This window comes from Penicillium digitatum, chromosome 6, assembly GCF_016767815.1.
Source record: "Penicillium digitatum chromosome 6, complete sequence".
Classification (NCBI taxonomy): Eukaryota; Fungi; Ascomycota; class Eurotiomycetes; order Eurotiales; family Aspergillaceae; genus Penicillium; species Penicillium digitatum.
The window spans coordinates 2,654,346-2,674,832 of NC_089389.1; the positions used below are offsets into that span (position 1 = coordinate 2,654,346).

General features: G+C 48.9%; 9 protein-coding genes and 1 non-coding gene across 10 annotated transcripts; 4 read left to right on the forward strand and 6 right to left on the reverse strand.

Annotated features, from left to right (window-relative positions):
- Nucleotides 1-584: 584 nt before the first annotated feature.
- Nucleotides 585-1,686, forward strand: Pdw03_5954 (rRNA processing protein, putative; the record flags this gene model as incomplete). The annotated part of the gene is made up of 3 exons (XM_014682949.1): nt 585-672; nt 729-818; nt 881-1,686. 3 exons carry the CDS (start codon nt 585-587, stop codon nt 1,684-1,686), a joined length of 984 nt encoding a protein of 327 aa, XP_014538435.1.
- A 523-nt stretch (nt 1,687-2,209) lies between these two features.
- Nucleotides 2,210-2,604, reverse strand: Pdw03_5955 (Cytochrome c oxidase biogenesis protein Cmc1-like; the record flags this gene model as incomplete). Its single annotated transcript, XM_014682950.1, has 2 exons — nt 2,210-2,487; nt 2,571-2,604. 2 exons carry the CDS (start codon nt 2,602-2,604, stop codon nt 2,210-2,212), a joined length of 312 nt encoding a protein of 103 aa, XP_014538436.1.
- A 232-nt stretch (nt 2,605-2,836) lies between these two features.
- Nucleotides 2,837-4,488, forward strand: Pdw03_5956 (RRNA processing protein Pwp1, putative; the record flags this gene model as incomplete). Its single annotated transcript, XM_014682951.1, has 2 exons — nt 2,837-3,075; nt 3,129-4,488. The coding sequence occupies 2 exons, from the start codon at nt 2,837-2,839 to the stop codon at nt 4,486-4,488; spliced, it is 1,599 nt and encodes a 532-aa protein (XP_014538437.1).
- Nucleotides 4,489-6,184: 1,696 nt separating this feature from the next.
- On the reverse strand, nt 6,185-7,366 carry Pdw03_5957 (Terpenoid synthase; the record flags this gene model as incomplete). The annotated part of the gene is made up of 1 exon (XM_014682952.2): nt 6,185-7,366. One exon carries the CDS (start codon nt 7,364-7,366, stop codon nt 6,185-6,187), a length of 1,182 nt encoding a protein of 393 aa, XP_014538438.2.
- Nucleotides 7,367-8,897: 1,531 nt separating this feature from the next.
- On the reverse strand, nt 8,898-8,969 carry Pdw03_tRNA186. Its single transcript has one exon. It is a non-coding gene; the product is annotated as a tRNA-Ala (tRNA).
- A 295-nt stretch (nt 8,970-9,264) lies between these two features.
- Pdw03_5958 (Transesterase (LovD), putative) lies at nt 9,265-10,167 on the forward strand (the record flags this gene model as incomplete). The annotated part of the gene is made up of 2 exons (XM_014682953.1): nt 9,265-9,614; nt 9,678-10,167. The coding sequence occupies 2 exons, from the start codon at nt 9,265-9,267 to the stop codon at nt 10,165-10,167; spliced, it is 840 nt and encodes a 279-aa protein (XP_014538439.1).
- A 922-nt stretch (nt 10,168-11,089) lies between these two features.
- Nucleotides 11,090-13,362, reverse strand: Pdw03_5959 (Alpha-1,2 glucosyltransferase alg10; the record flags this gene model as incomplete). The annotated part of the gene is made up of 3 exons (XM_066101211.1): nt 11,090-12,159; nt 12,223-12,360; nt 12,423-13,362. The coding sequence occupies 3 exons, from the start codon at nt 13,360-13,362 to the stop codon at nt 11,090-11,092; spliced, it is 2,148 nt and encodes a 715-aa protein (XP_065958151.1).
- Nucleotides 13,363-13,581: 219 nt separating this feature from the next.
- Nucleotides 13,582-14,530, forward strand: Pdw03_5960 (DNA replication complex GINS protein psf2; the record flags this gene model as incomplete). Its single annotated transcript, XM_014682955.1, has 3 exons — nt 13,582-13,695; nt 13,752-14,338; nt 14,413-14,530. The coding sequence occupies 3 exons, from the start codon at nt 13,582-13,584 to the stop codon at nt 14,528-14,530; spliced, it is 819 nt and encodes a 272-aa protein (XP_014538441.1).
- Nucleotides 14,531-14,881: 351 nt separating this feature from the next.
- On the reverse strand, nt 14,882-15,586 carry Pdw03_5961 (AMFR protein, putative; the record flags this gene model as incomplete). The annotated part of the gene is made up of 2 exons (XM_014682956.1): nt 14,882-15,175; nt 15,308-15,586. The coding sequence occupies 2 exons, from the start codon at nt 15,584-15,586 to the stop codon at nt 14,882-14,884; spliced, it is 573 nt and encodes a 190-aa protein (XP_014538442.1).
- A 485-nt stretch (nt 15,587-16,071) lies between these two features.
- Pdw03_5962 (Nuclear condensin complex subunit Smc2, putative) lies at nt 16,072-19,854 on the reverse strand (the record flags this gene model as incomplete). The annotated part of the gene is made up of 5 exons (XM_014682957.1): nt 16,072-17,010; nt 17,065-17,439; nt 17,491-19,648; nt 19,737-19,777; nt 19,828-19,854. The coding sequence occupies 5 exons, from the start codon at nt 19,852-19,854 to the stop codon at nt 16,072-16,074; spliced, it is 3,540 nt and encodes a 1,179-aa protein (XP_014538443.1).
- Nucleotides 19,855-20,487: the final 633 nt, after the last annotated feature.

Here is a 20,487-nt window from a genome sequence, read left to right on the forward strand (position 1 = left end):
CTATTTGGTATATATCTCGCGGTCCACCGCCGCGAGGCCTTGTTGCTTAGCTTCACCTGGTCATTATTGCACTCCACAACAGTCGGTGTGTTCCACCAGTTCTGGGCTAGCAGAGAATGTGCATCGGTGGTTTGCAAACACCCGAATTTCCTGCTGCCAATCTGTCTAGCTGGCGGTTGTTACTTGTACCCAATATTCCATGTAGCGCCTTGAGACCTCTTTGCATCTAACTACAAGGGATTCCAATACTAGCACGATTCGGCTTGTCTAACTGTTGTTTCATGGTTATTCTTAGTCGAAATAGACCAAATTATGAAATCTCTTTGACCCAGTACATGATTATGTATCATGATGTGTTGCTGCTACTCTTCTCAAGACTGCGGAGATCAGTAAATGCGAAGTATAGGGTACTTAATCTCAAGGCTAGATCCTCCATTTGGACAAAGTACTGGGTACCTCACCCTCAGCACAGACCACAACACCGCCGCTCCCGCCCGGCAGAATGAAAAAAAGTTTCGGTCGACGTAGAAGCTCATGCCTTTTGCTGCATTCAATCCTCAAAAACTTGATACTCACCATTCACAATGAGGGCCAAGCGTTCAAAGAAGTATCGCAAGCTTATGCACCAATATGAGCTCACTTTCGGTTTCCGAGAGGCCTACCAGGTTTTGGGTACGTTCCCTTCAACGCAATACTCTGATGTACAGTGCTGACTTGCGCCCGGACAGTTGACTCGAATTTCCTTCGCGCCACCGACTCCTTCAAGATGGAGCTAATTCCTGCACTTGAACGAACAGTACAGGGCAAGGTCAAGCCTTGTGAGTCGCGCCGAATATCAAACTTCCCATCTGCCAAGACGCAACTACTAACCATCTGGCAGTATTGACAAAGTGTTCACTCGCCGCTATCATGGCCGCACAACCCATCAATCCCAAAACAGAAAAGCCATACAGACCACTCTTCCTTCCGCCGCCCACAGAACTCCCGCTCCGCCACTGCTCGCATAACGCGGACTCCACGCCCATCGACGAAATCGAGTGCCTCCTCTCGCTGCTTTCACCCAACGCAGACGCAAAGAAGAACAAGGAGCACTACATTCTCGCGTGCGCGGATCCAATCTTGAGAAAGACGAACAATAGTGAGAACCAGCCCCGCAGACGGAAGACAGAGGAGGATCGTCAAGAAGAGGAAGCTATGCACCGTTCTCACGCATTGCGCTCCGCTGCCCGCTCTATTCCCGGTGTGCCTATCATTTACGTCAAGCGCTCGGTGATGGTCCTCGAGCCAATGAGCGGTCCATCCGAGATGGTGCGAGATGGTCATGAGCGTGGGAAGTTCCGCGCGGGATTGGATGCGGATCCTATGCTGGGCAAGCGCAAGAGAGATGGCGAGGCTGATGGCGAGAGTGCTGATGAGGCGGAACCCAAGAAGAAGCGTGGACCTAAGGTCAAGGCGCCTAATCCTCTTAGCGTGAAGAAGGCTAAGAAGAAGGATGTGGCGCCTGTACCGAAGAAAGAGAAGGCTGTCCGGAAGGAGGTTGATATCGCAGATGCTACTGGGCAACAAGATGGCGATGATGCTGCCGTGGCCAAGCCTAAGAGGAAACGTCGTCATGCTAAGAGTGGTCCTCGTGAAGACTTCGAGGGGGCTGCCGAGCCCAATGAGGCTATGGAGATTGACACTTGATTGAATCTTTACGGCATAGGCGACTCATGATGCTGGTTATCATTGCATGCATTCTCAACCTTGTTTCACTCTTGGGTGCGGCGTTTAGATCGGACGGGTTATATCTAAAAGTTAAGCTGTTGTACATCATCATAGTAATGCACACCTGATATTATTCTTATAACCCCCAGTACATCGTAGATCAAGTGATTCACATAAGGGTTAGATAGAACACGGGAAATTAGAAAGAGCGAAGTCCAGTCAGTCATATACATATATTTACACGTTCAGTTATCGTACAGGTTTTCTGCCCCAGATGAGATGAGAGGCGATTAAATAGGCCTGGATTTGCTTATCCCAATGCATTCCCAAGAGTAGATGTCCCAGTCGGCTTCCAATCTCTGAGCCGTGCGGAAGGCTGCCACTGATACCAAGCAGCGGTGCTGTCTTTTTAGGTATGAGTCAAATAGAGGAATAGCCATAGAAAGCACACTCCAAACTCTAATCTCAAACATGATGGCATGTGCTCATGTCGCGGCACAGTCTATTGCTTCGCAGCATTAGCCGCCGCAACATTTGCCGCAGCAGCAGCAGCCACCGCCACTGCAGGCCCTTGATCAAGCTCGCGCTCCTTGGCCCATATCTCCTCAACGCGCCGACGGTTGCTGCGCGCCTCGTCTCGGTTGCGCTTTGCGCGGTCGAATCGCTCTGCGGAGAGGCATTTGTTCACTTCAACTTTGATATCGTTGCAGCTTCCAATGACTTTGTGTAGGAATCCCTTGGCATGACAATCATCGAGAGCAGTCATGATTTCTTCGCAATCTGTGTGACATCAGTCAGTCTCGGCATATGAAGGGGGATAGGATGGTTGGAGGGATCTTCCGGGTATAGCGGACTCAACATACTGACATTGTATGAGGTATGAAGGTGAGAATGCATAGTTGAGGTGTTAATGGGTTGAAAAGCAGAACAACTTGAAGAACAATTGCAAGTCCTATCGTACGATCACCGCAAAGCACGAACATCGCAGTTCCGCAAAACACCCGGGCGGTAAGGAAATCAGGTAGATTCTGCCGGGCGGACAGCCCCTCAGGCACACCGATAAAAAAAAATATCGCCGATAAAAAAAAAAGAGGACGGGTGGGATTAGTTTTGTCACAACACTTTCACAATGTCTTCCATGATTACGACTACGACGTGGGTGAAGCGCGGTGTCGCTGCCCAGTTCCCTACCAAATATGAGATTGATGAGGCCGAGATGGGCCGCATATCTAAGCTTGCGCGCATGCAGCTCGAGGATGCGAAGGACGATATGAATGCTGCCCAGGAAGGATCTGGAGATGAGGGTGATGATGCTATGGAGGATGATACTGAGGAGAAGCCCTCGGCCAATGGCACAGATGCAAAGAGGTGAGAAATTTTGAGCACAGTGAGGGTTTAACTTTTGCTAATCGGAGTTACAGCGATGATGATGTGTTGAAAGAATTCGACATGGATAATTACGACAAGGAGGAGGTTGATGAGGACGGCGAAAAAATTACCATGTTCGGCAATGTTCAGTCCCTGGCCTACCACCAGCCCAACGAGGAAGACCCGTACCTTGTGATCCCCGAGGACGAGGATGATGAAGAACGCGAGGAGCTCCAGATTATGCCCCACGACAACCTTCTATTGGCCGGAAAGGCGGAGGACGAAGTTGCGCACTTGGAGGTCTACGTCTACGAAGACCAAGCTGACAACCTCTATGTTCACCACGACATCATGTTGCCCGGCATCCCGCTTTGCACGGAGTGGCTTGATATTCCTGTCGGCAAGAACCCTGAAGGTCGCACACAAGGAAACTTTGTGGCTATCGGAACAATGGAGCCCGATATCGAAATCTGGGACCTGGATGTCGTGGACTGCATGTACCCCAACGCGATTCTCGGACAGGGTGGCCAGGATGCCGAGAAGACCAAGAAGAAGCAAAAGAAGAAGCCCAAGGCCAACGACGAGTTCCACATCGATGCCGTCCTGGCGCTGGCCGCCAACCGTCAGCACCGCAACCTGCTTGCCTCCGCCTCAGCCGACAAGACCGTCAAGCTCTGGGATCTCAACACTGCCACCTGCGCCAAGTCCTACTCCAACCACAAGGACAAGGTCTGCTCACTAGACTGGCACCCGACCGAGTCCACCATTCTGCTGAGCGGCAGTTATGACCGCACCGTCGTAGCAGCGGACATGCGTGCACCGGATGCCCAGGCCCGCTGGGGTGTCGACGCAGACGTCGAGTGTGTCCGCTGGGACTCGCACGACACTAACTTCTTCTACGTGACTACCGACGGAGGCATGGTTTACCGCTACGACATGCGCAATGTCCCCACCACCCCTGCCGAGTCCAAGCCAGTCTGGTCTTTACAAGCACACGACTCCTCCGTCTCATCCTTCGACATTAACCGCTACATTCCCGGCTTCCTGGTGACTGGGTCAACAGATAAGACCGTCAAGCTTTGGAGTGTCGAGAATGACAAGCCCACTCTTGTTGTGACGCGCAAGCTTGAGGTCGGTAAGGTGTTCTCTACTACCTTCGCTCCCGACAAGGAGGTCAGCTTCCGGTTGGCGGTTGCTGGCAGCAAGGGTAATGTACAGATCTGGGATGCTTCGACTAACGGCGCTGTTCGTCGTGCGTTTGTCTCTCGTCTACCCGACCTTGCTGGTGAAGTTCAGGAGCGCACTATTGGTATCAATGCTGATGATGATGAGTCCGATGATGACGAGGAAGAGGAGGGTGATGAGGGTGAGCCTCGTGGTGGTGATGGATGGGAGTCGATGGATGAAGACTAGATGGACACAGATACCCGTGGATCCTTCCGTTTCATATGCGTCAAAAATAGATTTGCTGTGGGGTTTTTGCATTTTAATGACTAGTCTGTTCTGAATTTTTGAAATCTGAGAACATTTCAAGTGACATTTAAATGAGCGTCGAAGTATTTAATATCAAGACGGCAAGCGTAAGAACCGTCTTGAGAGAATTTTATTAATTTTTATCCTATGTCAATGAAGCAAGAACTCTGCGTTCCTTGAAGGAAAACCATTCATGAATCTGCTTAATGGTTAAAGATCCTTGTCACATACTGTTCTATTTATCTGAAAATAAGAAGGTCCCCGAAGACAGAGACGGGGACAGTATAGACTCCCAGCGGCATAGAGCCACCAAGTATAGGAGGCAATGCATTCTACCACGACTTGGTACTTAATTACTAGCCTTACCTTGCAGCATCTTAATAATTACATGGACCAATTTTTCCAGTTTGACTTCATAAATCGCCGCACCACGTGGCCCAGCCCGCCTGGTTCGATCCTTCTAGCGGACCCACACAGTAAACCTTATTCTAAAATCGACCCCGCATGATGTACAATGATTAAGGATGGATGATACTTGGCCTTGCATTGCTCAGCAGTCTCTTCCAAGTTTGACCGCAAAATTGCGAAGTCTGACACAAAATAAGCCTGAACAGGTCTCATCTGTTTACTATGCAAAGTCTTTACATTGTTTTTCATTGCTGATTGATTGATCATCAAGAACTATATGGCGACGTTCGTTTCCCTCGCTTCTTGATGGCCGACCTAGTGAATTGCCAATTCATTGGCATAAGTACTAATACCACCAAACCTTTCGATCGTGTGGAGTGGAGTGTATGACGACAATACCCTTTCCCCGGTATCAGCTCGATGAAAGGTAGTTCTGACAAGATCATACTCCTTCAAAAGACGAATTTAAATCATCTACCTGCAAAATCTTACAATCGGGGTCAAAAGAAAGACGTAAACTGGCTGATAATAATTGTGATGCCCCAAGCGAGAAAAGCTCTCCACACAAGTACTACGGCTTGGTCGACGTTACAAGGCATCTAGACAGTAAGGCTTCCTTTGCTCTTCATTTCGTTTGGCCTTTCTTTATCCCCATGGAGCATATAAAGGGCTCCATGGTAGTAGTTAGACTCATCGTCTTCATCTATCTTTGACCGCTTTTTGTTTCTTGCTTCCTGTATAGAGACTCCGGGCTGCAGTTCTCAAAAGGTGAATCGACTACTGTACATCCCCTTAACCCATGCAACGTTGAAGTGAAGACTTTCCAGCTCCCTTAACCTGGGATGCATGAGCTGCTGAAAATCCCGCGTCTGGACTACATAGTACTATATGATGTCAAGCTAAGGTAGTGTGACATTTTACACAAGAGTACAGATAATCGACCTAGGGAAACCAATTAAAAAGATAGGATAAATTGAGGTCTGTTGTAGAATACACGAAAAAAGTGGGTGATGCGAGGACAAGTTAAGGTGTCCTTGGTTGCTTCGGGCATGTGTTGAGCATGGAAAAGGGGGGGCGAGGGGTTGAAAGTCCCTAGCACGGAGTACCAAAATTAGAATCACGACACAACCGAAAGTAGATAGTTCCAGGTGCATTTACTACCCCACTTGGACAAAATGGGTAGAACCCAAGAAAAAAGGGCAAGGATTTGTTTCAGCGTTGAGAGGCTTTAGGGGGCCCGGGGATCCTGTGAGCTCTCACTATGCTTGTAGTCACTGACTCGATGCCAGCCATAACGGCTGTTGGAGCTTTCTGTGGCACCCATCAGGTGATAATCGTGGAGGGCAAAGACAATCTGGAGTCCGGCCTGATAAAATTGCTTGTATAAGGGAGGATAGGCCGACATAAAAAATTGGAGGTCGTGACAATATGAATTTAATCTCCGAACCATTGCCTGCATTGCTTCTTTTTCATTGTATCCGCTCTCTTTCATACTAGCCACGACAAGATTCAAGCCGATAGAGCCGTCCAACTTTAGATCTCGACAATTAAGATCCTTCTGCAAGCCAATAAAGTCATGATAGAGGGCCCCAATGATGGAAAGCTGAACAAGACCCATATCATTCGCGTTGTAGACTTCAACTATGGGTGTCTGCAAAGAAAGAAGGAAAACCATGTTGATACCGATTGTATAAACCCTGGTCGGCATGGTTTCATGAGACGTTGGTCTTTCCAAAAAGATCTTTCCCTCCTCATATTGGTAATCAATGAAAAGACAAAGTGTCTCAGAGCACTTCTGAACGTGACTTTCCTCCAGCAATTCTCTTTTGAGTGGCATTAGATCCTCGGCGAGAATCTTTTGCACGTCGAGAGCCATGTGGAGCAGATCATCTGGACAAATCCCCTTGTATTGATTCAAATCTTCAATTGGAAGATTCCTTGTGATGTTTTTGAGGTTTTCCAGATACGTTTTCTCCACAGTATCATGCAGTCCATACACCGGCAATCTTTCACAGACTTCGTCCATGATATAAATCCAGGCCAGGTGACGGTGAAGCAGAGTTCTTCGCTCGTAACTCAAATTCACCTGGAGAGAACAAAGACGAGACATGCTAATTGCCAAATCCTTGAGCGATTTGCTAAGGCACGTGAAAAAGCGCCACTCGCAAATGTCGGCCGCAAGTCGATTCTCAATTTCTGAGTTGAAGGCAACGTCCAGGTCTGCAGGGAAATAAATCGCGCAAACATCTGAGCAATCCTCCATCGCTTTCTGAGCCTTCTTAGCATCAGTTAAGAATCTCAAAGCCAAGTCATTCCTCTCATTTTTGAAGACAATCGAGTCGGAGTCAACATAAGAGGGCGAACGAGACTGGGCATTAGCATGGACGCATTCAACCATCTGCTGAGCCATTTCAAGTTGCTAATCTAGAGACCTCTGAGTTAGAGACTTGAACACAGATCCCCGATGCTCTATGATAACTTTCGGATTCTCTCGAAAGAAGAAAAAGGCAAGAGATGAGATAGATGATAGAAAATCCTTCCCGGAAAGACGTGTCACGAGACTGTTGTGTCGATTTGTCAACCGCTGAACAAAATTCAGGTAAAACTTGGTTCCTTTGACTCTTGCTGTGGTCAAGTTGGATAGCAAAGGTGAACTGAAGGGAGATGATGGGCGTAGTGGCCGGTTCGATCTTATTCTGCTCTCGTTGGTAAGGGCACAACCGAATAGTGCAGGTTTATATAACCTTTGATGTGTCAAGATCTTATTCATCACAAGTCTGTCGGGCACCAATGCATTGAAATCGACCAGAATAGGGAGTCCTGGGTTCGATCTCTTTGCCTAGCAAAAGATCCCGTATTGTGACACTTTGATAGGATCCAGGTAACTGTCTGTCGATGGTGTGTAACCACTCGTTCAGGGGCTTAAAACAACCAATAGGAGGAATGTTACGAGCGACTGTTCTTTGAGTCGCAAAGCGCCGATCACGGTCCCCCGAGGCATTTAGATTAGGTTCCAAAAAAAACCCCCCAAAACGAAGGCATCAGACAAATGAAATGGTTGAGATTTCCCCGATGGCCTTCGCAACTCAATGAAGGGGGCGCAGACCAAAGGTCAATTAGTGAATGAGCGGGGCCCGAATGCCTAGAGAGAACTAACTAGATGCGATATTATCTATCAGGTGATCCAGCTGGGTCACCAGATGCCGGACACCGGTTCTGCGAGTTGTGGCCATGGAAAACACTGATTTTGATCTAGGATCAGGGTCAAGGCCAGCCAAGTTTCAGACGGCACGTATGTTGTATGCCACTTCGAAGAACAGTGGTAAAAATGATTGGTTTCGGGGACGAGGAGACCAATTGATGGACTGAGAACGGCTTGTCCTGAAGCCATGGACGTACTTTGGACGTCCAGGTTAGACCCTGGCCGGCGATCGCCATCTCTAAGTCCAGAATGGCTACCAGATCGCGGTCTCGGGACTAAGGCAAATCCACCAATATCAAGATTCAGTTAAGGCCACGGGGGGTGATGTGCCACTACTGAACTAGACCTTTCAAATTCCTCGTCAGCCTTCGAAATTGGATTATAACGCAGAATTTCGGTAGCAACTATGCACTACTCCTGTCTGTTCTGCCTTTGCTCTAGAGAAAGATAATTACTACCTAACCTAGCTCGCTAAGCGCCTCGACCGAGATCGTAGGCAAACTCTCAATGGCACTACTACTGGCATCGAGGTTATTGATATTACAACGTAGACGAGCTAACACCACGAATGCCAGGATTTAAAGCTTGGACTCACAGTCCTGAGTTGGACAATAGAACAAAGTACACTCCAAGTAAGGAGGACTGAGTCTTCGAAACCTATTCTTTTTAGGAAAAAGAAATACAAACGCCGGCTCAGGGTAAAGGAGTACCCCGTTGACATAGTGAGACAAAAAAGATCTGGACTCGCGGGGAATCGAACCCCGGACCACTCCCATGCTAAGGGAGTATTATACCACTAAACCACAAGCCCAGTTGGTTGATTTGTCGGACCGAAAAATATAGGAATAGATCAACGGGAGATCAAGGTCAAAAGTGAACTGGTTAATTAAAAAGAACTGCCGCCGCAGAGTTGAACGGCGATGACACGTGACCCATGTGCCCCAGGCATTCACAGCACAACAATGAATGTGCAAATGTATACACTCTATCATCTTAACTATGCTCGCGTGAAGAAAAAAAAAAAATGTCGCTTCTCTTTGATTTCACATGTCTTCCTTAGTGCAGGGGCCATGCTAAGATCAACGGTGCTGTAATCTGTGCCACTGATGCTGAAGGCCACTTCGTATACAACTAGGCAATTGGAGAACGAACACTACTCGGGCGAGAAGCAACCACAGCAGCTCGACGATGTACTGTACCTAGCCTCAGCTACCAAACTGATTACAACCATCGCCGCCCTACAGTGCGTTGAAGACGGCCTGTTAACTCTAGACGGCGACCTGTCATCCATCACCCCAGAGCTCGCTACAAGGCACGTTCTCACAGGGTTTGCGGAAGATGGAAGCCCTCAGCTCGACTCACCAGCCCGCCCCATCACCCTCAAAATGTTGCTTACACACAGCTCCGGCATCTCCTACTACTTCCTGAACCCGATGATCGCCAAGTGGCACACGCAGTTCGCCAACCCCGAGAATGAAGCCCGTCACTCTGTTGAGAAGTTGTTCAGCTAACCGCTTAGCTTCCAACCCGGTGCTGGCTGGATGTATGGGCCCGGTCTTGACTGGGCTGGCCGCGGTGACTTTGGTGGTCATGGATTGTTCATATCCGGCTTGGATTTTGTTAAGATTCTGCGCTCGCTGCTGGCTAATGATGGCAAGTTGCTCAATGCTAATACCGTCGACAATATGTTCCAGCAACACCTTGGCCCTGAAGAAGCGGCAGACCACCAAGCTGCCCTTGCTGGTCCCATTGGGCCCTTTTTCCGCGTTGGTATAGATCCGGAATTGAAGGTTGGCTATGGTCTGGGCGGTTTGCTGACACTTGAAGATGTTGATGGCTGGTATGGCGAGCGGACGTTGACTTGGGGTGGTGGCTTGACGCTCACCTGGTTTATTGATCGAAAGAACAACCTTTCTGGCGTCTGTGCCATCCAGGCTGTGCTGCCAGTTGACGGAGATTTGGTGGCCGAGCTAAAGCAAACCTTCCGCCATGATATTTATCACAAATAACCGAGTGGAAGAGCCGGCAGTAGAGATCCTTGACGGTGATGAGAGCTGGGTGTTTCAGTTTTTGGTTGGCACAAATAGATACATGCACACAAGTAGTTTATTGGAATAACTAGCTACTGCCGAAACCCCAAGTTTATCCTTCATGAGTAACATGCAATTGGGTCTCATTCAACGCTAAACCCCCATTGATTTCTATGCACAACGTTGCTTCATGCATGCGCCAAATCCTTCACACAGAAATCCTTCACACAGAAATCCTTCACACAGAAATCCTTCATACAGAAATCCTACATGTAGAAATCCTACAGAATCGGGATTAGCGCCATCGACGCAGTTTGACGCCTTTGTATATTTTGCCATACAACGTCCAGTATCCTGTGTCTCAGGACAGCATTTCAATCAATGGAATCTAGAGGAATCCGGTATTCAGTACTGACACCGCTCTTTGAGTTTCTTCTTCTTCCTGATTCGATCTCTCAATACTTGTTACAAATGCATAATCAGCTGGTGAGGGATAGATGGATCTATAGGGATGGAAATAACCCCATAAATATGGCTTCATCCCCAGGCGTGACAATAAACAGACAGTTTAAACAAATCCAATTCAAACTTTTGTGAAAGATCCTATCGTATTACATACTGTTTAGCATGTTGCTTCTAGTAGTATACTATTCAATAGCGACAGGGCATATTCGCACCATACCTTTTCATTAAATGTGGGGTCTACTATCTACGGTTACTTTGAAGCATGATGAATCTTGCCTTGGATACATACTATGCTAAGGCGGGTTTATTAAAAGACCACAACAAAATTCAAAGGCTTTTGAAAGAGCATTCAAGCAAGCTTCATTTTTTCTATGATACAAGCGACCAGACCTAGGCAGGCTGAAAGGAATGTTAAATGAAAAAAAAAGCTGAACGTTCACCACATGAAGCGCTGGGTCTTGCCAGGCTCCTGCGGCCACTCAAAGCCCTTGTACAAGAAGACGTATCCAGTGATCATATTAATGATCAAGAACCAAACTGTCTCCACGAACTTCGGTAAGTTGATAATGAGATCAGAGCGGCGCTTAGCTTCCTCTGAGCGGGGACGAGTCTCTCGGTCCCTGAGTAGACATGGCAGAGGAGGAAGATGCACACGCCACATAACCCACGGAATTATGAAGTAGCGAGGTTCAACAAGGGGTGCTGTGATGAGAGACAGGGAAGTAGCGGCCAGCCAAACAAGAACGAAGCTAACGCGCGGTGCCTCCAGTAATTCTCTTTGACGCGTAAAGATGTGTTCCTGGACCCTAGCCAGAACCGTGGGATCATTTGGGTCCGTAATCTCTGCTGATGGCCCAGTTAGATCGGTCTTCTTAGTCTCTACTACTGGCTCAGTCTTCTTGGTCTCTGCTGGTGGATCAGCCCTCTTGGGCTTCCGGTTGGGCTTCTTCGTTCCCTTTGGTGGCTGTTGGTGCGCCTCTAAAGGCTTGCGCACATGAGACAAAGTGGGTTTGGGTTCTAGAGTTGCTGGAGCCGAAGCCGGGGGGGCAGCCGGGGGGGCAGCTGGGGGTGCAGCTGAGGTGGTTTTCTGAACTCGCAGGGTTTTGGGCGGACGTTGAATGGTGGTAAATCCAAACGAGGAGATCACGACCCATCCGCATAGGAAATAGACACACACCGCAGCATACTTGATTGCTGGGTGGAGCAGAAGAATGCGGAACACGTAGAACACATAGTGTCGGTTATCAGCAAGGGTGAAGGGGTGGACAATAGTGTTGAAGTGGACCACGGCAAGCATGAGTGGGATCACAATCAGGGCTGTCTTGAGCTTGGGAAATTTCCTCTGTTTCGGCGGGAAGCCGAGATTCAAAGATGTCGGGAGAGGCTTGAGGGCGAGAATGTTGATCAGAGGAACAAGAAAAAGAGGCCATGAGAAGAAGGTGAAATACGGCCAGATGTAGAGCATTTGAGCCAGGTGGATACCGGCGGTATGGAACTCCTTGTGCCCTATTAAATAGCAACCGTCAGCCAAAAAATCGCATTTGATGTAAGAAAACAAATCACTCTTACCGAGGACGACCCCATCGTTCCAATATACAAATGCACCAAAGGCCGCAAGGATAACAATGTAAGGAGTGAGAGAGAAGAGGAGAGAAAAAGGCCGCTTCAGGCCGACAGTCGCGATTGAGATAGCAGTCTTCAGATAATCTATTTCCTGCGTTAGAATCGTCCTCTGCTTGCTGCACCGTGGATTCAACAAATCAATTTACCTTCCAACGAAGCTTCCGAAACGAGAGGATCATACACCTCATTTTGGAGGCTTTGCTTCATGATGGTTGACACTTTGGATGACATGCAGGGCGTGGCAGACTTTCGAATCTTACGGACCACCTGAAGTCCACCCAGGAAAACCGAGACCCAGAAGATGTTGGTCTGTCGAAAGACCAGTGAAGCCAGCGCAAAAGCCAAGAATCCCAAAGTCTCCAAAATCTCACTGCCAGGAGCCTTTTTCGTGTCTTTTCCGGGGCCGCTTCGCTGGCCTCTCTCTGCGTCTCTCCTCAGATCCCAATTATATGCCTCCACAACAACCAGCAAAGCAAGAACATCGGTGTAGTAGAGGCCAGAGAAGAAGAACAGTGGGGGGAATAAGCAGATGTTCAGCACGGTATGGGACACGTTCGCTCCCAATGGCCGAGTGTTTGTCGTTCTCTGTAGGGTGTCAAGCAACTTTTGCAGTCTCCAGGGGAAAATCACTGTTGTTGCACCAACATTCGTCATCCGCAGTACATCTGGAGTGAGCTTTGTCGGGGACCCGCGTAACAGCAACACAATAGCGAAGACGATGTATGAGCACAAGTACAGGCCCGGCGGTGTTGTAAGCTTTGGATCCCATTGCGTCCACTTATGCGCCCAGTATGCTTGTGCTTGCGGGACATGGAAGACTTCGTCGAGGTAGGGTTCTGGGACAGCCTTGTTGACAAGACTCACCCAAAGAGGAATCAAGACCAAGCAGAACGGAACCAACCAGCGAGCACTCCGGCTACGATCTGATTGTGGGGGATTGGCCATGCTGTTCAAATAACCATCTGCAGCTAGCAGGTAGAGTTGCCAGACGATCTCCAGTTCATCGGCCACCAGGTCCCAGTCGGAGATTGCGGAGCTCGACCGATGCAAACGTTTCAAACGTTCTAAACGTTTCGAAGTCACCATTTCGACGCGACTTGAAAGAAGACATTTAATTAAAGTCAATTGAACATTCGAAAGGCAGAGAAACTAATAATTTTTTAAAAATCGAAAAAAGGGAAAGCAAAGGAAGGCAAGGCAACCATTCAAGACGACAATCAAGACCTACATCATCTTAAGAAAAACGATGAGATCGCGAGTCTCATACTAATTTAAATCACCTTCATTTGCCTATTCACACCCTCAATGGCTTTTCCTCTTCCTCGGGGTGTCACAGCCTCAGAGATCGCCTTCCTGGCGGAGATGGAAACGGTGACAATTGTGCCTCGCCAGCGTCTAGAAGGCCTCGAACTACTAGGAGTGAATGCGCCTCCGAACTGCTTCATCTGAACTTCCCCAAAGTTAACAATCCGCAGGGCCCTATTGAACCTCTCGTTCCACCCCGACGCACCTCCCTCCCCCTCTGGCTTGCCCTTCTCCTCAAACGCCAACGCCGCGCCAACATCATCCCACCAACATGGTTACACCCAGAGCCATTAGCTCTCATTCTCGAAGTAGAGTCCCAGCACCAAGACTACAAAAACGCTTTCTCCCCACCTCCTCCCCTGCCCGGTCAACCTAGCATTTTGGACCGTGATGCCCTGCCATCTGCTCGGCCGCAGTATACTCCAGATGGCAATCGGTACTATGCGGCGCCGCCTTTCCTACCTCAGAACACAGCCCAGACTGTGAAATCTTCGCGGGATCCCCCCTCACTGCCGTTTCACTGGGTTGAGGTTGGGAATATGCTTCTTGATGACGCAAGCGATGATCTCGTGGACCCGGATCAGATACGGAGACTGCTGAAGGACCTGCGTGAGGTGCGCATGGCGAAAATGAGATCTGGTGTTGATGTGCTGGATGCTGCGGCGACTGGTGGTGGTGGTGTTGCTTTGACTGGTGTCGGTTCTATGGAGTTGGGAGAAGAGCGAGGGTTTATTACTGGCGTGGTGGATGGTCTTCGGTATGTTTGATCTAATTCTCGGACACTTGCATATCCGAGTACATTGGAAACTTCGTTGGCTAACTGGCTCGTAGGAGGATTGGGTCTTCTAAAGAACAGGCCCGGCGTGAACAGATGGCCGAGCAGAGAGCAAATGGTGGCTACAATGGGATCCAGGACGATGACGAAGAAGAAGATTACATGGAGTTCTAAAGCGTTTGAGACCTTTCTTTGCCTGTTTTAGGGTCTTTTTCATTTGGAGTTGTTCGGTGAATGTGTAACGCAGACCAATGCCCAAAACGACTTTCAGGTATGTAATCCAATATACCCTCCGGATCCAAAGATCAACGATTATAATCGAAACTGTTCCAATTTAACCAACACCATACAGCATGCAAACGCTTTGATACAGGAATGATGTCGCGAAACAAAACCGTAAGAATGGAGAGGGTATATTGGCGGCCTCCAGCAAGCACCGGTACTGGGTTTGACCAGGTTTATCGACGTCAAAAAGCAGTGTACAGAAAGTCACATCGTCGAAAGGGGAGCGTGACAATCCCAATTTCATTGGGCAACACTTTGATTCTTTTGCATCATCTTCCTCCGCGCGGCCAAGATCATATCATCCCGACGCTTTTGCAGTATCCGCTGGCGCTCTTCCTTGTTCTGAGACCAGGAGGACTTGGAAGGTATATCAGGTTGTGACTCCGCAGCAGGGCTTTTGGCCTTTTCAGTCAGATTATACCGAGATATCAAGTCCTGCGTGTCCGCTTTGGGTACGGATGCGGTCGTGGCGGTCTGCCTTGGTGGGATGTTGGTGGGGGGAATTGAGACCTGGGGTTGGAACGAAGGAGGAGGCTAAGAAATTAAATTAGCTATTTCCTTTATCAATCAATTCAAAGTTGGTGTATGAAGCCCGCAACTAAGCCATCTTGTCTTGGAGAAGACCAAGGTGGGGGGTTACATAGGCAGCATCAGCGTAGCACATACCGTCTCCAGGCCCCGTCCAGTCAGAACCCTCTCTGTCGTTGCGGCAACACTTCCCCCATTACGCTGCAAATCCCACATTATATCCCGAGTGCTCAGTTGAGGGAACATCTGCGCGATCTGTTCCACCTGCGCCGGATCGACGACATTGCCACGCCCCCGGCCTCGGCTTCCTCCTGCGGAGCTTTCATCGCGGTGAAAGAACCATCGGAGCACAAAGTACGATACAACCGCTAGAGTGAGAAGCGACGGTATGTTCAGCGAAGGTTCCTCGTCTGTCATCTTGTGTGTTGGCGGAGCCCAAGTTGAGTCAGGTGTCCAAGGTCCCCGGCGCTGGTATCTAGTCGTAATAGTTTCGAGAAAGGCAAGAAGTCGAGTTAGATACAACTTGATATAAGCGATGTCTAGGTAAGATTCCTCGGGCACTTGCGCAATGGGGGGGAAGTTGAACGAGACCGCAATGCGCGTTGGAAGGTGGCACGGGTCAGATCGAGAACCGGGCACGTGCCGGGTATCGGGGTTTCCGAGTATGGAAATATGTCTTCAGCGCTGACACTTACGTGTGTAGATTGTGTATGTGTACATTTATTCATGTAAACTTATGAAGAACTTGAAATAGACCTTATCATGCATAATTCATAAGACAGAGATCCATTCCCATCCAAAGACAACCAAACACCAAAGGCCAGACATTAGGATCTCACTCCACCGGACCAACACACCAAGAAACAAACTATAGACAACCAAGCTCATGTGTATGTGCATGCTTATTTCAAATCCGCAGGGGTTAACGCCTGGACAATACTAGTACCCTCGCTGAACCGCGTGCGGAAGATGCGGTTGGCATTCTGGAACATGCCATCCTTCAACGAGACAACGATGAACTGAGATCCCTTGAAACGGGTCTTGATCAATCGACCAATATTTTGAGTGTGTGACAAATCCAGCGCAGCGTCGACCTCGTCCAGAATGTACATTGGCGCGGGCTTGAATTGCAATAGCGCCATGATCAGTGAGAGAGCAATGAGCGAACGTTGGCCACCACTCAGTTCTGTCAGACTCTGTTTCCAGACCTTGCCCAGAGACACCTTCACCTCGAGACCGTCTGTGATGTCTTTACCCTCGGGTGGGTCGAGTTTGGCAAAACTTCCCGGTAGGAGCTCGTTGAAGATCTGTCCAAAGTCGCCATTGACCTTGACCCACGTCTTGTGGAGAGCTTCCTTTTTGTATTCGTTCAGGTTCATGATGGTCTCCTCAATCTTTCGCTTGTCACGGATGACTGTCTTCATCATGTTCTTCAGAGCAGCCTCCTTCTTCTCGACGCTATCGATCATGTTCATGACCTTCGGGTTGATCTTCTTTTTCATGCCTTGAGATCGCTCTGTCAAGTTGCGTAGGGTGGACTTGCACTCGGCAATGTTCTGGTTCTGGAAATTATAGGGAGTGTTGGCGCGTCCGAAATTTTCCTTCTCGTCCGCAATCCACTCGTGTTCCTGTTCCATGTGAGCCACAGCCTGGCTAGCAGTGTACTGATCCTTCTGGAGCTTCTCGAGCTGATGACCAATCTTCTGCGCTTCTAGTCCATCCTCCGTGATCTGAGACGATTTTTTTTTCATTGCTTGTTCCAACTCTCGCAATTCCTCGTCAAAGCCGGTCAGTTTGGCCCTCTCGTCATCAAGCTGAGCTTGTGCGATGTCGTGTGCATCCTGTAATTGTCAGTTACATGATTATCGAGGAAGTTTTGGAAGGCATTCACATACCTTCAACCGCGCTTGCTCCCGTTTTTGTGATTCAATCTCTTCTAGTTGAGCACTGAGGGTATTGTCTGACTCAACCAATTGCTCTTCAGCCGCAGATAAGTCACTTCCAACTTGTTCAGAGTCTAGTCTGGAGGTCTGCAATTCCTTCTGCAGCTCTTTGACTGAGCTAGAATTTTTGGTGTAGCTCTTCTTGAGTTTATCGAGAGTTGTCTGTAGTTCCTCCAACTTGCTATCTTTGTTGTTGCTGAATTCACTCATGTCTTTCTCAATTCGCTTGATATCCTTGGATGCCTCGGCCTGGCGAGACTTAGCGTCGGCGATGTCTTTCTTGAGTTGTTCAATGTTTACTCTCATCTCCTCAACAGCTTGAATGATCTACTTTGGGTCAGTTGCAAATGAGGGTAGCGGATTAAGAGAAAGACATACCGAAGACGAAGAGTTGCTGTTGATTTGCTCTTCGGTAAGCTTAATCTCATGGTTCTTGAGATCCAGATTTTGTTTGATGGAGCGAACAGAGTCGAGCTTCTTCTTTTCCCTCTTCAGATGATCTTCCAAACTTGTGAGCTGTCGTTCTTTACCCCGCAGCTCCTTGGTGATATCATTGAGCTTTTGCAAAGTAACGAGAACACCACTTGAATTGGGGGAGCTTCCACCGGAAAGTGTTCCGGAAGGATCATACACATCGCCCTCCAGCGTGACACTCTTCATCCGAACTGATGGATCAAATGTTACCTTCTTAGCTGTGTCGGCATCATGGCAGATAAGGGTGTTGCCGAAGACATAGTTCATCGCCGCCAGAACTTCCTCATCATATCCAACCAATGAAAGTGCGAGGTCAACCTGTCCAGGGGCAAGGTTTTGTGCAGCTCCGATCTTTTCTGCGGAGGCCTTGAAGGCAGAAATCTTATTAAGGGGAATGATAGTCACGCGCTTGCGCAGCTTGCCTTTCTGAAGGAGCTGAGTGCCGGTCTCTGCGCTGTCCACGACCACATTGTAAAGTCGACCACCGGCGCATATTTCCAGCGCAGTCGCAGCCGGAACTTGATCCTTGTTGAGTGTGAAAAGTTGAGCGACCAAACCCTTGACCTTGGACCGGTCAAAGTTGGGATGAGGGTCTGCGTAGTTGAAGTCGATGTTCGCTGCCTGCCGCTTGAGCCCATCTGCCCGCTGGCGGAGCTCGCGAATATCCCGTTGAAGCTCGGTCTGCTCCTGGTATATCTGCTCCTCCTTCCCAGGCTCAAACCCAAGCCGTGTCAGCTCGGACTCCAGCTTGTTAGCTTGCGACTTTAACCCCTCGAGATCACGCAAAAGCCCCAAGTTTTGTTCCTTTGCCTTCTTTGCGCGAGGCTCCTCTTCCTTGATTCGCTTCTCAAGATGGTTGATTTTGAGCTTTCCTTGCTCTTGTTCTGTGGCTGCATTGATTGCGCGATTGCGGGCATCTTGCAGTTGACCCTGGTAACCACTCTCTTGGCCCTCCTTCGAGGCAACACCAGTCTGCAATGTCTGAAGTAGTTCCTCCTTTTGCTCCACTTCTACATTTTGCGCGTCTAACTCGGCCTTGGCGGCGTCGTACTTGGCCTGTAGCTTCTCGTAGATCTTGCGCTTCTCCTTCAAGACCTTCCCAAGATCAGTGACAGTATTTTGAATAGTCTGTCGCTTTTCTTTTTCTTCGTCCATGCTTGCGTTCTTCAGATCAAAGACTGTGGTCAGTCTGACCAATTCATGCGAGTAGTTTTTGACCTCATCTTCAAGCCCCTGGAATTTGCCGCCTTTTCGGAGTTCTTTGTCGCGAGCTGTGCGCACCCGTTTCACGTCCTCCTCTAGATGAGCAATTTCACTCCTAAGTTTGTTCGCGTTATCTTCTAGTGCTTGCGCTTTGTTGCGTTTGTTTTCACACTCTTCACCTGCAACTCTCAACCGCTCGCCGCCACGAACATAGTCATGGGCAACAACAAGTCGGGTCAAGCGCTCGAGGTCGTTCTGCGTCTGTTGAAAGTCGAGGAAAGCTCGCTTCTCCGAACGGAGCTTCTCGAGCTTAGGCTCAATCTCTTCCTTCAACAGTTCTTCGATCTCGCGCAGCTTTAGCTCTTTCTTTCCCATCGTCCTGTTTGCCTTTTCTCTTCGGTCCTCAAACATTCTTGTACCAGCTGCCTCCTCGATCATTGACAAGATTTCGACCGATTTCATGTTCAGGACTTTTGTAATACGACCTTGCATAATGAGGAAGTTAGGGTTGTTGATGTTCAGCTGGACACTCTGGAATAGGTTCTGAACAGTCTGCTGTTGCGCGCGGTGGCCGTTGATCAAATATTTGCTTGTGCCACCGAGCACAATCTGTCGAGTGACGGAGATATTTGCATATTCCTCGAATCCGATCGGCGACTTCGCGGTATCCCGGTTGTCGAAAACGATTGTAACACTAGCTTTCGTGACACCGGCTTGGCCGCGCTTGTAGATGAGATCTTGGAGGTTTTGCGCGCGGACTGTGGTCATGTTGGTGATACCAAGCACGAAGCAAATGGCATCGAGGATGTTGGATTTCCCACTGCCGTTAAGACCGGTGATCGAGTTGAAGGCTTCGTCCCTACATTGCGCGATAAGTAAATCCGATCACTCCCAGGCTGAGCCAAAGCCATGACCAATTTCATGCTTAGACGCGCAGGATTGCATACCATCCCGAGATCACCGTACGCACAGCATACGATTTGAAGCCCTGACGACCTAGTTAGAGCAGTGGATACTGAGAGGAACGTTGAGACTCACATCTATGACAATTTCAGTAATCCTCATGGTTGCGACTCCGAAACGGCGTTCTGCTCGCTAGCAGAGTGCATAGGGCTGCCAGGTGAGAAGTGGAGGGGATTGTTTTGCCGCAGCCGCTGTTGATGGTTTGCCCATTTGGGTCTGGCGTCGTTTTGCTGATGTCAGCGCGGGGGCTTTTATTCTCACGTGATATCGAAGTATGGAAAAAATAGCACTCAGCGACCAGATAGTAGATCTCTCTGTTCTCCAGGGCTTGTTTGGTGACTGGCATTCTGAAGCCTGGGTTCCTAGACTTGATGCTAAATGTCTGCCAAGGGTTTCGCCGCTTTTATGTTGGCCCTAATGGACTCCTGTTCTCCCAACCCACTCAAGATGATCTACTCAGAGGGAACCTTGGTAGTTACCTACCGCGCCAGATCTGCCCACGACCAATAATTTCCTTTGATAAAACTGAACTGCAGTGTAGCAAGAGGCTAAGGGCTACTTTTTAAATGGTCCTTGAGCATGCATTTCTAGAAATGACTCAGCTGAAACCCACTCGCGGAGACATTCTCGGACACTTTCCATGTCGTGCGACACTTGATAGTACCAATTACCATCGGAACTCCAGGGTAGCTCCAGACTATTTAGAGGGCTGTTCCGGCCTGGTAACAACATCCA